Genomic DNA, 14,238 nt, shown 5'->3' on the forward strand with positions numbered 1-14,238 from the left:
TAATAATGTTGTCCAGTGGTGACTTCAGCACGTCAACCTTGTTGGGGAAAACACATTTGTTTTAGATAAATGCCAGCAAAGCCACTACAATATAACTGTAAACAATACATTTAAAATGAACTATAAACGGTGACAAACGGTTGCACACAAACTTTTAGGGTCTACACATGAATCTGTCCGAGAGTGGAGCGGATGGCCGACTAGCTTCAATAAGGATGGTTTCTACTGACTCCTTGTGTCTAACTGGATGAGAACGGCATTCTCCTTCAATAATAATGAACGTCAACACGAGTTTTAACTTTTGAAGCCACACACACACACATTAGTACATTCACGTTCAGTAAATTCACTTAAGTATAAGCAACTGTAAGAAAACGAGCTGCGATGAGGCCTATTCATACAGCAATTCCCGAAATGGGCAGCGACAGAAATTCAGATGATGTTGAGGCCTTAACCGCAGAGAACGAAACCCAGACTCAGCGGTTAGCCTGCTATTTGAAGTATTTTATTAGGCCTACGCGGTCTAAAAAGGAAGGACAATACAATCACTAGGATTCACTTTTATAGACGGACGCACTGAAAACGTGAAAACAACCCCCGCAATATGAGCTGGAATTACATGGGTATATTGAACGGGAAGAGACTGTCACTGGCAAACATGGTTACGAGGAAGGGATACTATAATATAATATGTTGTTGGGTCTCTATCTCATTACATGGGTATATTGAACGGGAAGAGACTGTCACTGGCAAACATGGTTACGAGGAAGGGATGCTATAATATAATATGTTGTTGGGTCTCTATCTCACCCCCCTCATGGAGAAAATCACCAGAGATAATTATAACACACAAAGTAAGGAAAAACAATTAAATGCATCATTCTTATATTACCTAAAATTATTAATAAGATACTAAATGAGATAGACCTATATAAGCAATATAACAACGCAGATGTACAAACTATGGCAAAAAGCTCTGGCTACATTCAGCACAGCTGTAAGGTTTCTCTTCTGTATGAACTGTATTGTGCATTTTAAAGGTCTGATCTTGCTAAAGCCTTCCCACAGACAGAACAGGGGTAAGGTTTCTCCCCATGCGTCTCCTTTGTATGTCCAGAGGTGTTGTTTCACGAGGTCTGCTCGTCTAAAACTCTTTCCACACACAGAACAGCTGTATGGTTTCTCTCCTGTGTGCATTGTCATTTTGTCTTTTCAGATCAAATAACCGTTGCCAGTCTTTCCCACACACAGAGCAACTCTCTGAGCTTTGAGATCCCCCTAGGTTTCTTTAGGTTCTCCTGATGTAGAGGCTCTCCCCTCCGAACTCCCGTCTGTGTGAATGAGAAAACATAGGTTAAAAGGTCCAGTGCAGTCAAAAATGTGATTTCCTGTCTTTTATACACATTTCCACACTATGAGGTTGGAAAAACACTGTGAAATTATGATAATAGCCTTTTAGTGTAAGAGCTGTTTGAATTTTGAAATTTCAGCCTGTTTTGGTGGGATGGAGTTTTGGCCTGCCTGGTGACATCTCCAAACCTCTCTGCTAATAACAGCTAGTTTTCAGGTTTCCCCTCCCTACTCAGACAACTCCCTGACAGTCCGAGCAAAATCCTTGCTTGAGATGTTGCTTGTTTATTTTTTACCATTTTAATTGAAAACAATCACAGTAAGGTACCTAATTTTTACCCAGAAATGATTTCATATGGAGATAAAAATGGCTGCATTGGATTTTAAATAAAAGAGCTATGTTCATTCAAAGTCAATATTGTATTAATGTAATTCATGGCTGTTCTTCTTCCACTTACCGAGACGATGAAGATCCCAACCAACCTCTTCTCCATCTGAATTAATCAGACCACCAACTTCCTCATCTTCTCCCTCCCTCTCTCCTTCAATTGTAACAAGGTTTTGAAACTCAACAGGTGGTAAACCAGCATGAGTTTTCTGATGTCTCTGAAGTTTTTGAGAACTAATGAAGCTCTGGCTGCATTTAGCGCAGTTATAAGGTTTCTCTCCTGTATGATATCTGTGGTGGACTTTAAGCCCTGCTAATCTAACAAAACTCTTCTTGCAGACAGGGCAATGGTGTCGTTTCTCTCCAGTGTGCACTGACTGGTGGTCTTCAAGATACCCCTTCTCACTGAAACACTTCCCACACACAGAACAGTAGTGGGGTTTCCCTGCGTGTTGCAGAGAGTGGTCCTTTAACTGATCTGGACGGCTGAAACACTTCCCACACACAGAACAGCAGTGGGGTTTCCCTGCGTGTTGCAGAGAGTGGTCCTTTAACTGATCTGGACGGCCGAAACCCTTCCCACACACAGAGCAGGAGTAAGGTTTCTCTTCTGCGTGTAACCACTGGTGCCTTTTCAAGGCTGAGGCGAAACCAAACCTCTTGTCACATTTGGAGCAGACGTAAGGTTTCTCTCCAGTGTGCACTTTCTGGTGGTCTTGAAGATGTCTTTTTACACGGAACTGCTTTCCACACACAGAGCAAGGGTATGGCTTTTCTCCTGTGTGTATTCTCATATGTATTAGCAGTGATGATAGCTTTTGGCAATCTCTTCCGCACACTGAACAGCAGTGAGAGCTCTTTGCTGTGTGATTCTCCTGTTTTGTTTTAGGTTCTCCTGCTGTAGAGTGACTCACTTCACTGTCAGTGCAGTGGTCATGCCTCTCTGCTGTGGGATAAGATTGGATGGATAAACGAGGCGAAAATGTGGAATTGTCACTATAGTTTTAAAAGTTATGTATACATTTTTTTTCTATTCAACCCCTTACAGAATAAGTCCCTTTAACTTACCAAAAGCAGGATCCTCCTCCTCCTCTTTCACTTTGATAACCAGTGCTGATGTAAGACCATACTCTTCTACAGCTACAGACACTGGAATCTCTCCTGTGTGCGTTCTCTGGTGTTTGGTAAGATTTGACGATGAAGAGAAACTTTCCCCGCATACGGAGCAACTGTACAGCTTCTCTCCTGTGTGCACTGTCTGGTGTTTTTTCAGGTTTCCTTTGTCACTGAATTGCTTCCCACAGACAGAGCAGGAGTAAGGTTTTTCTCCTGTGTGCGTTCTCATATGTATTTGTAACTTTGATAACTTGTGACAGTTTTTTCCACACACTGAACAGCAATGAATCTTCTTAGCTGTGTGATTCCCCTGGTGTTGTTCAGGTAGTGCTGATGTAGAGTGACTTCCTTCACTGTCAGAGCAGTGGTCAGGTCTCTCTGCTGTGGGATAAGATGGGATGGATAAACAATGTGTATTGTGGAACTAACTATATACAGTGGGGAGAACAAGTATTTGATACACTGCCGATTTTGCAGGTTTTCCTACTTACAAAGCATGTGGAGGTCTGTAATTTTTATCATAGGTACACTTCAACTGTGAGAGACGGAATCTAAAACAAAAATCCAGAAAACCACATTGTATGATTTTTAAGTAATTAATTTGCATTGTATTGCATGACAAGTATTTGATCACCTACCAACCAGTAAGAATTCCGGCTCTCACAGACCTGTTCGTTTTTCTTTAAGAAGCCCTCCTGTTCTCCACTCATTACCTGTATTAACTGCACCTGTTTGAACACGTTACCTGTATAAAAGACACCTGTCCACATATTCAATCAAACAGACTCCAACCTCTCCACAATGGCCAAGACCAGAGGGCTGTGTAAGGACATCAGGGATAAAATTGTAGACCTGCACAAGGCTGGGATGGGCTACAGGACAATAGGCAAGCAGCTTGGTGAGAAGGCAACAACTGTTGGCGCAATTATTAGAAAATGGAAGAAGTTCAAGATGACGGTCAATCACCCTCGGTCTGGGGCTCCATGCAAGATCTCACCTCGTGGGGCATCAATGATCATGAGGAAGGTGAGGGATCAGCCCAGAACTACACGGCAGGACCTGGTCAATGACCTGAAGAGAGCTGGGACCACAGTCTCAAAGAAAACCATTAGTAACACACTACGCCGTCATGGATTAAAATCCTGCAGCGCACATAAGGTCCCCCTGCTCAAGCCAGCGCATGTCCAGGTCCGTCTGAAGTTTGCCAATGACCATCTGGATGATCCAAAGGAGGAATGGGAGAATGTCATGTGGTCTGATCATACAAAAATAGAGCTTTTTGGTCTAAACTCCACTCGCCGTGTTTGGAGGAAGAAGAAGGATGAGTACAACCCCAAGAACACCATCCCAACCATGAAGCATGGAGGTGGAAACATCATTCTTTGGGGATGCTTTTCTGCAAAGGGGACAGGACGACTGCACCATATTGAGGGGAGGATGGATGGGGCCAAGTATCGCGAGATCTTGGCCAACAACCTCCTTCCCTCAGTAAGAGCATTGAAGATGGGTTGTGGCTGGGTCTTCCAGCATGACAACAACCCAAAACACACAGCCAGGGCAACTAAGGAGTGGCTCCGTAAGAAGCATCTCAAGGTCCTGGAGTGGCTTTGCCAGTCTCCAGACCTGAACCCAATAGAAAATCTTTGGAGGGAGCTGAAAGTCCGTATTGCCCAGCGACAGCCCCGAAACCTGAAGGATCTGGAGAAGGTTTGTATGGAGGAGTGGGCCAAAATCCCTGCTGCAGTGTGTGCAAACCTGGTCAAGAACTACAGGAAACGTATGATCTCCGTAATTGCAAACAAAGGTTTCTGTACCAAATATTAAGTTCTGCTTTTCTGATGTATCAAATACTTATGTCATGCAATTAAATGCAAATTATTTACTTAAAAATCATACAATGTGATTTTCTGGATTTTTGATTCCGTCTCTCACAGTTGAAGTGTACCTATGATAAAAATTACAGACCTCTACATGCTTTGTAAGTAGGAAAACCTGCAAAATCGTCAGTGTTTCAAATACTTGTTCTGCCCACTGTATATTTTTTCCCTTTCAATAACTGAAAATAATGCAAAGATTGATTTTTTTTTTAAAGTTAGGCAATTCCTGCCCTTACAGAATAAGTTCCTTTAACTTACCAAAAGCAGGATCCTCTTCCTCCTCTTTCACTTTGATAACCAGTGCTGATGTTAGACCACACTCTTCTACAGCTACAGACACTTGACTCTCTCCTGTGTGCAACGTCTGGTGTTTTTTCAGGTTTCCTTTGTCACTGAATTGCTTCCCACAGACAGAGCAGGAGTAAGGTTTTTCTCCTGTGTGAGTTCTCATATGTATTTGTAGTTTTGATAACTTGTGACAGTTTTTTCCACACACTGAACAAAAGTGAATCTTCTTAGCTGTGTGATTCCCCTGGTGTTGTTCAGGTAGTCCTGATGTAGAGGGACTCCCTTCACTGTCAGAGCAGTGGTTAGGTCTCTCTGCTGTGGGATAAGATAGGATTGAAATGAAAAACTATGTAAAAATGTGGAACTGTAACGATATATACTTTTCCCTTAGAATAACAAAGTAATTTAAAGATTGATAAAAAAAAATGTTTTTCTATTCAAACCCTTACAGAATAAGTCCCTTTAACTTCCCTAGGGTAGGGGGCAGCATTTCCACGTTTGGATGAAAAGCATACCCAAATTCAACTGCCAGTTACTCATCCCCAGGAGATAAGATATGCATATTATTAGTAGATTTGGATAAAAAAAACACTCTGAAGTTTCTAAAACTGTTTGAATCATGTCTGTGAGTATAACAGAACTCATTTACTAGGCGAAACCCCGAGGACAAACCATTCAATGTTTTTGTTGTTGTTGAGGTCACTGTCTTTTCAATGAGTTTTCATTGGGAAACCAGATTTCTAAGCGAATTGCTTGCAGTTCCTACGGCTTACACTAGATGTCAACAGTCCTGAGAAATAGGTTGAGGTTATTCCTTTGTGTAATGAAGAAATACGGCCATCTTGAAGTTTAGGCACTCCAGGTGTCCTGGACATGCGCTTCAATCAAACAGAATGCATGCTACATATCGTTTTAATCCTGTATTGAACACATATCGTCCCGTCTGCAATTTGATTGATTATTAACGTTAAAAAATACCTAAAGTTGTATTACAAAAGTAGTTTGACATTTTTTGGCAAAGTTTACAGGTAACCTTGGAGATATTTTGTCGTCACGTTTGAGCAAGTTGGAACCGGTGTTTTTCTGGATCAAACGCGCCAATTAAATGGACATTTTGGATATATATCGACGGAATTAACCGAACAAAAGGACCATTTGTGATGTTTATGGGACATATTGGAGTGCCAACAACAGAAGCTCGTCAAAGGTAAGGCATGAATTATATTTTTATTTCTGCGTTTTGTGTGGCGCCTGCTGGGTTGAAATGTTTTCTCTCTTTTGTTTACTATAAGTGCTATGCTCAGATAATAGCATCGTATGCTTTCGCCGAAAAGCCTATTTGAATTCTGACATGTTGGCTGGATTCACAACCAGTGTTGCTTTAATTTGGTATCTTTCATGTGTGATTTAATGAAAGTTTGATTTTATAGTAATTTTCATAGTAAATCATTTTAATTTGTTAGCATCTTATTTTAATACAGTAGCGTCTTGCCTAAACTCAGATTTTTGGATATAAATATGAACTTTACCGAACAAAACATTTGTATTGTGTAACATGAAGTCCTATGAGTGTCATCTGATGAAGATCATCAAAGGTTAGTGAATCATTTTATCTCTATTTCTGCTTTTTGTTACTCCTCTCTTTGGCTGGAAAAATGGCTGTCTTTTTCTATGACTTGGCTCATACCTAATATAATTGTCTGGTGTGCTTTCGTCGTAAAACCTTTTTGAAATCGGACACTTTGGCTGGATTTACAACAAGTGTAGCTTAAAAATGGTGTAAAGTACTTGTAAGCTTGAGGAATTTAAATTATGGGATTTCTGTTGTTTTGAATTTGGTGCCCTGCAGTTTCACTGGCTGTTGACGAGGTGGGACGCTACCGTCCCACATACCCTAGAGAGGTTAACTTACCAAAAGCAGGATCCTCTTCCTCCTCTTTGATAACCAGTGCTGATGTAAAACCACACTCTTCTACAGCTACAGACACTGGACTCTCTCCTGTGTGTGTTCTCTGGTGTTTGGTAAGATTTGACGATAAAGAGAAACTTTCCCCGCACACGGAGCAACTGTACAGCTTCTCTCCTGTGTGCATTGTCTGGTGTTTTTTCAGGTTTCCTTTCTCACTGAATTGCTTCCCACAGACAGAGCAGGAGTAGGGTTTTTCTCCTGTGTGAGTTCTCATATGTATTTGTAGTTTTGATAACTTGTGACAGTTTTTTCCACACACTGAACAAAAGTGAATCTTCTTAGCTGTGTGATTCCCATGCTGTTGTTCAGGTAGTCCTGATGTAGAGGGACTTCCTTCACTGTCAGAGCAGTGGTCAGGTCTCTCTGCTGTGGTAAAGACATGAGTATGGATTAACTCAAATTAGTCAACACCCTGAATGAGTCAAAATGTTTGTTCCTGACTAAACAGAAAATAAATACTGTAAAATTATAGGATCCATACTTTTCCCGAAAATGCTACATGTTAGCTTTTCCCATGAGATAGCTTAAGGCTAACTGTGCCAGGTTAACCACCAAAGGGATATTTTAAACCTCCAAATCAAATAAAAATGTTATTGGTTGTTTACACAGAGTATTCTGTCGTTGTTATAGCAGGTGAAGCTAAATGCTTATGTTTCTAGCTCCAACAGTGCAGTATTACCTAACAATACAAAACAATACATACAAATCCCACCAAAATGTATCAGAACAGTCTGGAATATATATAGAATGGTGTGTATAGACAGTATGGACAGTACATAAATAGAAAAGGTGTGTACAGCAGTAGTTATATAGGATGGTGTGTATAGACAGTAGTTATATAGGATGGTGTGTATAAACAGTAGTTATATATAATGGTGTGTATAGACAGTAGTTATATAGGATGGTGTGTATAGACAGTAGTTATATAGGATGGTGTGTATAGACAGTAGTTATATATAATGGTGTGTATAGACAGTAGTTATATAGGATGATGTGTATAGACAGTAGTTATATAGGATGGTGTGTATTGACAGTATATGAATAGAAAAGGTGTGTACAGCAGTAGTTAAATAGGATGAGCATTGACTAGAATACAGTATATACATATGAAGTCGGTAAAACAGTATATAAACATAATTGCACATCTATCACTCCAGTATTAATGCCAAATTGTAATTATTCGCCTCTACGGCCTACCTCACTTTATTAATTATTATTATTTTTTAATTTGACCTTTTATTTATCCAGGTAGGCCAGTTGAGAACAAGTTCTCATTTACAACTGCGACCTGGCCAAGATAAAGCAAAGCAGTGCGACACAAACAACACAGAGTTACACATGGAATAAACAAACATACAGTCAATAATATAGTAGAAAAGTCTATATACAGTGTGTGCAAATGAGGTAAGATTAGGGAGGTAAGGCAATAAATAGCCCATAGTTGCGAAGTAATTACAATTTAGCAATTAAACACTGGAGTGATAGATGTGCAGAAGATCAATGTGCAAGTTGAGATACTGGGGTGAAAAGGAGCAAAAACAAAATGGGGATGAGGTAGTTGGATGGGCTATGTACAGGTGCAATGATCTGTAAGATGCTCTGACAGCTGATGCTTAAAGTTAGTGAGGGAGATATGAGTCTCCCGCTTCAGTGATTTTTGCAATTCGTTCCAGTCATTGGCAGCAGAGAACTGGAAGGAAAGGCGGCCAAAGAAGGAATTGGCATTGGGGGTGAGGAACAGTGAACGGAGGAAATGTCACGCTGAAACAGGAAAGGGCCTTCACCAAACTGTTGCCACAAAGTTGGAAGCACAGAATTGTCTAGAATGTTATTGTATGCTGTAGCTCTAAGATTTCCCTTCACTGGAACTAAGGAGCCTAGCCCGAACCATGAAAAACAGCCCCAGACCATTATTCCTCCTCCACCAAACTTTACAGTTGGCACTATGCATTCCGGCACGATTCATCAATCCAGAAAAAGTGTTAGCACTGCTCCAGAGTCCAATGGCAGCGAGCCTTACACCACTCCAACCGACGCATGACATAGCGGATGGTGATCTTAGGCTTGTGTGTGGATGCTCGGCCATGGAAACCCATTTCATGAAGCTCCCGACAAACAGTTATTGTGCTGAAGTTACTTCCAGAGGCAGTTTGGAACTCGGTAGTGAGTGTTGCAACTGAGGACAAGACGATTTTTACGCTCTACAGCACTCGGCAGTCCCGTTCCGTGAGCTTGTGTGGCCTACCACTTCGCGGCTGAGCCGTTGTTGCTCCTAGACGTTTGCACTTCACAATAACAGCACTTACAGTTGATCGGGGCAGTTGAGCTCTTCAGTACGGGCCATTCTATTACCAATGTTTGTTTATGGCGATTGCATGGCTGTGTGCTTGATTTTATACACCTGTCAGCAACTGGGTGTGGTTGAAATAGCCACATTAGGAGGCTCTGCTTGATTTTATACACCTGTCGGGTGCAGCTTAATTAGCCAAATCCACTAATTAAAAGTATGTCCATGTAGTGCATCTTACTCACTGGTAGGAATAGGTTTGGTCCAGATCAGATGTTGGTATTTATTGACTAGTATGTGAATCCTATAAATCAAAAGGGCCAATTTGGATGCAATCAATTAGCTTAATTTCTCAGAGATTAAATGTAATTTCAACAAAATAATGTTGCAGGAATGCTAATCTTACCTGTTACTAACTACAGACACTATTTCATAAGAATCATTGTGATGGTGGGTGTCATGGCTGAAATGACATGGAATGATTCAGGGGTAAACAAAATGTATTACTATTTTCCAGCTATTATTGGTCATTGTGCTGTGTTTTTATTCCATAAACAATTAACCTTTTATTGAATTAAACAGATCGTCCATCTGTAGCTGCTATACAGATGGTCACACTATCTGTTGATAAGCAACTGATTGCCAAGGTTAGGGTTATGTTTAGAATAAGGGTAAGGTTAGGACTAGTGGATCAGAGAGTCTGCTAAATGACTCACTACTGTAGTGACTGGATCAGAGAGTCTGCTAAATTACTACAATGTAAATGTATTAGTTGACATGTTACTGATAGTCTGTAGAAAATCAACAGGTGGACTATCCAAATAAAGTGTTACCAATTAAAATGCTATATATGGAATGGAACTGTATAATCTCTGAGATTTAATTAATTAAGCGTGTTCATTTACCAGTATTATCCATGTCCCAGTCTTCCTCCTCTTTGACTACAATGTTAAATCTGGGTATTTCACTGTAGTTGTCGATGTCTCTATGGTTAGAGTCAGGAACCAGTGACTCTGGAGGGTTGGGTTCAGTGGAGCAGGAGAGAGGGGGGTTGGACGGGTCCGCAGAATACTAAAACAAAGAATAAGAATGAATTAGTTATATATACCCATCAGAACCCAAAATCTAAACTTGTTTTACTCCGATGTTTGTAAACAAACTTAATGTAAACAAACACTATATAACCTCAAAACATGGTTAAAACTATCATGTTCATATCGTGGATGGTCAGTGCTTGCATCAATAGCCCTGTTTATGAATTTGAGAGTGGTTACATTTCTTCAGGCCATCCCTCAACTTTTTATGAGCTTTTAAGAGGGGAAGCAAGACGCTTTGTGATTGTTTCAACTGATGATTTCCGCTTTAATAAATAGCTAAATGAATTAGCTAACGAGCCAATACTTTAGGCATATCCATCCCGACTGGTTTAGCATTAGTTATAGTCACTCACCTCATTCATCGTGAATTCTTCAGAAATAGTTTCATATGAAAGAGTTGGGTCACTGAATTAAACTAAAGCAGATTCTCCTCAAATCCCCGACAGTTCACCACGAGGTCACATTAGCTAGCGGATTACTTTCTATACAACTCAGCTAGCTAACTAGCTAGGCCAACGGTAGCTATATAATTTACTTTCCTAGACCAGATAGCAAAACTGTATGAAATGGTCGTTGAAAATATCGCTAGCTCCACTTATATAGTCCGAGTTGGGCAATATCAAAGTCTAATTTAAACGACATCAAATGATATCGGACACATTTCACACACTACCAAGCTAAACTAGCTATCTATCAACATGAGCATCTTCTTTCATCCCGGCCTTCTTCTGGGTCAGATTCTTCTGTCTATCCGCATGACCTCAAATCAGCAGAAGACTCTTTGGGACACTAGCGTATTACTAACGTTACAGTTTGATAGAAAACTGAGGAATTATTGACAATATTTACCTGTACACTAAATAATATATTCATTGTTAGCTACCAGCTAGCTACATTAGTCATTTCCTCTTTCCGGTCTAACTTCCGGTTCATACTAGACTCTCCTCCTGACTCATTCTGCGTTACCGCCACCACCAGTTCATCTTTTTCTATGGCGTCATGGCGGTCCGCAAACAAACGTTTAAGTACATGCCGCCACCTACCGTGCTGGAATGTACGATCAATCATGATCTGACCAATTCTGTACCACCATGAAAATACCATAACAACCGAATACTAACTTCTACCAGCCACTCTCCCCTCCACCCCAAAACACTCCCTAACCCTCCTACCCCATTAAACTGTATGTATATCATGCTGAAACACTCCCCCCTTAGTATTGTTCAGCATGTCAAGAACCATTTCAAATGTAACATCTGTTACCCCCAATATCTCTTTTCCTCCACAATAACCTTCAATCTGGCGTTTCTGCTTTCCACAACCCGAGTCGTATTGATAACCGTGCCAATAAAAGCTATGACGTCAACTTGATTCATTATTCAAAGTGTCCTTTGACACCAGGCATTCATGAGAGCAAGATTTCTGACCAGGCCTCCAAACCAGCAGAAACACCAGCCAGGACCAGCAGAAACACAACCAACATTAGGTCCAGTTGTTCCATCATTCCACTGTAGTTCCGTCATTCCTCACTGTAGTTCCATCATTCCTCACTGTAGTTCCATCATTCCACTGTAGTTCCATCATTCCTCACTGTAGTTCCATCATTCCTCACTGTAGTTCCATCATTCCTCACTGTAGTTCCATCATTCCTCACTGTAGTTCCATCATTCCCCACTGTAGTTCCATCATTCCACTCTAGTTACACCAATCTGTCTTAACAGCCTCTGCATATGATACATCATGACTAATTCTATATCTCTGCCTCTCTCTGCACCTGGCATCTACCAAATGCTGCACTCTATTTGTCACATGCGCCGAATACAACAGGTGTAGTAGACCTTACCGTGAAGTGCTTACTTACAAGCCCTTAACCAACAATATAGTTCAAGAAAAATATTTACTAAATAAACTAAAGTTTAAAAAATTATTCAAAAAGTAACACAAGAAAATGACATAACAATAAGGAGGCTATATACAGGGGGTACCGGTACTATATACAGGGGGTACCGGTACTATATACAGGGGGTACCGGTACTATATACAGGGGGTACCGGTACTATATACAGGGGGTACCGGTACTATTTACAGGGGGTACCGGTACTATATACAGGGGGTACCGGTACTATATACAGGGGGTACCGGTACTAAATACAGGGGGTACCGGTACTATATACAGGGGGTACCGGTACTATATACAGGGGGTACCGGTACTATATACAGGGGGTACCGGTACTATTTACAGGGGGTACCGGTACTATATACAGGGGGTACCGGTACTATATACAGGGGGTACCGGTACTATATACAGGGGGTACCGGTACTATATACAGGGGTTACCGGTACCGAGTCAATGTGGAGGCTATATACAGGGGGTACCAGTACCGAGTCAATGTGGAGCCTATATATTTTACATTTTACATTTAAGTCATTTAGCAGACGCTCTTATCCAGAGCGACTTACAAATTGGTGCATTCACCTTATGATATCCAGTGGAACAACCACTTTACAATAGTGCATCTAACTCTTTTAAGGGGGGGGTTAGAAGAATTACTTTATTCTATCCTAGGTATTCCTTAAAGAGGTGGGGTTTCAGGTGTCTCCGGAAGGTGGTGATTGACTCCGCTGACCTGGCGTCGTGAGGGAGTTTGTTCCACCATTGGGGTGCCAGAGCAGCGAACAGTTTTGACTGGGCTGAGCGGGAACTGTACTTCCTCAGAGGTAGGGAGGCGAGCAGGCCAGAGGTGGATGAACGCAGTGCCCTTGTCTGGGTGTAGGGCCTGATCAGAGCCTGAAGGTACGGAGGTGCCGTTCCCCTCACAGCTCCGTAGGCAAGCACCATGGTCTTGTAGCGGATGCGAGCTTCAACTGGAAGCCAGTGGAGAGAGCGGAGGAGCGGGGTGACGTGAGAGAACTTGGGAAAGTTGAACACCAGACGGGCTGCGGCGTTCTGGATGAGTTGTAGGGGTTTAATGGCACAGGCAGGGAGCCCAGCCAACAGCGAGTTGCAGTAATCCAGACGGGAGATGACAAGTGCCTGGATTAGGACCTGCGCCGCTTCCTGCGTGAGGCAGGGTCGTACTCTGCGAATGTTGTAGAGCATGAACCTACAGGAACGGGTCACCGCCTTGATGTTAGTTGAGAACGACAGGGTGTTGTCCAGGATCACGCCAAGGTTCTTAGCACTCTGGGAGGAGGACACAATGGAGTTGTCAACCGTGATGGCGAGATCATGGAACGGGCAGTCCTTCCCTGGGAGGAAGAGCAGCTCCGTCTTGCCGAGGTTCAGCTTGAGGTGGTGATCCGTCATCCACACTGATATGTCTGCCAGACATGCAGAGATGCGATTCACCACCTGGTTATCAGAGGGGGGAAAGGAGAAAATTAATTGTGTGTCGTCTGCATAGCAATGATAGGAGAGACAATGTGAGGATATGACAGAGCCAAGTGACTTGGTGTATAGCGAGAATAGGAGAGGGCCTAGAACAGAGCCCTGGGGGACACCAGTGGTGAGAGCACGTGGTGCGGAGACAGATTCTCGCCACGCCACCTGGTAGGAGCGACCTGTCAGGTAGGACGCAATCCAAGCGTGGACCGCGCCGGAGATGCCCAGCTCGGAGAGGGTGGAGAGGAGGATCTGATGGTTCACAGTATCAAAGGCAGCCGATACGTCTAGAAGGATGAGAGCAGAGGAGAGAGAGTTAGCTTTAGCAGTGCGGAGCGCCTCCGTGACACAGAGAAGAGCAGTCTCAGTTGAATGACTAGTCTTGAAACCTGACTGATTTGGATCAAGAAGGTCATTCTGAGAGAGATAGCAGGAGAGCTGTCCAAGGACGGCACGTTCAAGAGTTTTGGAGAGAAAAGAAAGA

General features: G+C 42.1%; 1 protein-coding gene across 5 annotated transcripts in view; it reads right to left on the reverse strand.

Annotated features, from left to right (window-relative positions):
* Positions 1–483: 483 nt before the first annotated feature.
* Positions 484–14,238, reverse strand: part of LOC129835312 (gastrula zinc finger protein XlCGF7.1-like) — a 36,122-nt gene continuing 22,367 nt past the window's right edge. Inside the window, exons 1-7 of one of the 5 annotated variants that reach the window (XM_055900908.1) lie at positions 11,222–11,458; positions 10,181–10,346; positions 6,932–7,354; positions 4,990–5,334; positions 2,807–3,232; positions 1,809–2,684; positions 484–1,331 (exon numbers count right to left, since the gene is read on the reverse strand). In XM_055900908.1, the coding sequence (XP_055756883.1) occupies positions 1,279–1,331; positions 1,809–2,684; positions 2,807–3,232; positions 4,990–5,334; positions 6,932–7,354; positions 10,181–10,346; positions 11,222–11,245 (2,313 nt within the window). In that variant the 5' untranslated portion in view covers positions 11,246–11,458 and the 3' untranslated portion in view covers positions 484–1,278. Of the gene's footprint in view, positions 1,332–1,808; positions 2,685–2,806; positions 3,236–4,989; positions 5,335–6,931; positions 7,355–10,180; positions 10,347–10,725; positions 11,459–14,238 lie in introns of those variants that run through there. The other 4 variants (XM_055900902.1, XM_055900925.1, XM_055900934.1 and 1 more) reach the window with 4 other exon arrangements.

This window comes from Salvelinus fontinalis, chromosome 3, assembly GCF_029448725.1.
Source record: "Salvelinus fontinalis isolate EN_2023a chromosome 3, ASM2944872v1, whole genome shotgun sequence".
Taxonomy (NCBI): Eukaryota; Metazoa; Chordata; class Actinopteri; order Salmoniformes; family Salmonidae; genus Salvelinus; species Salvelinus fontinalis.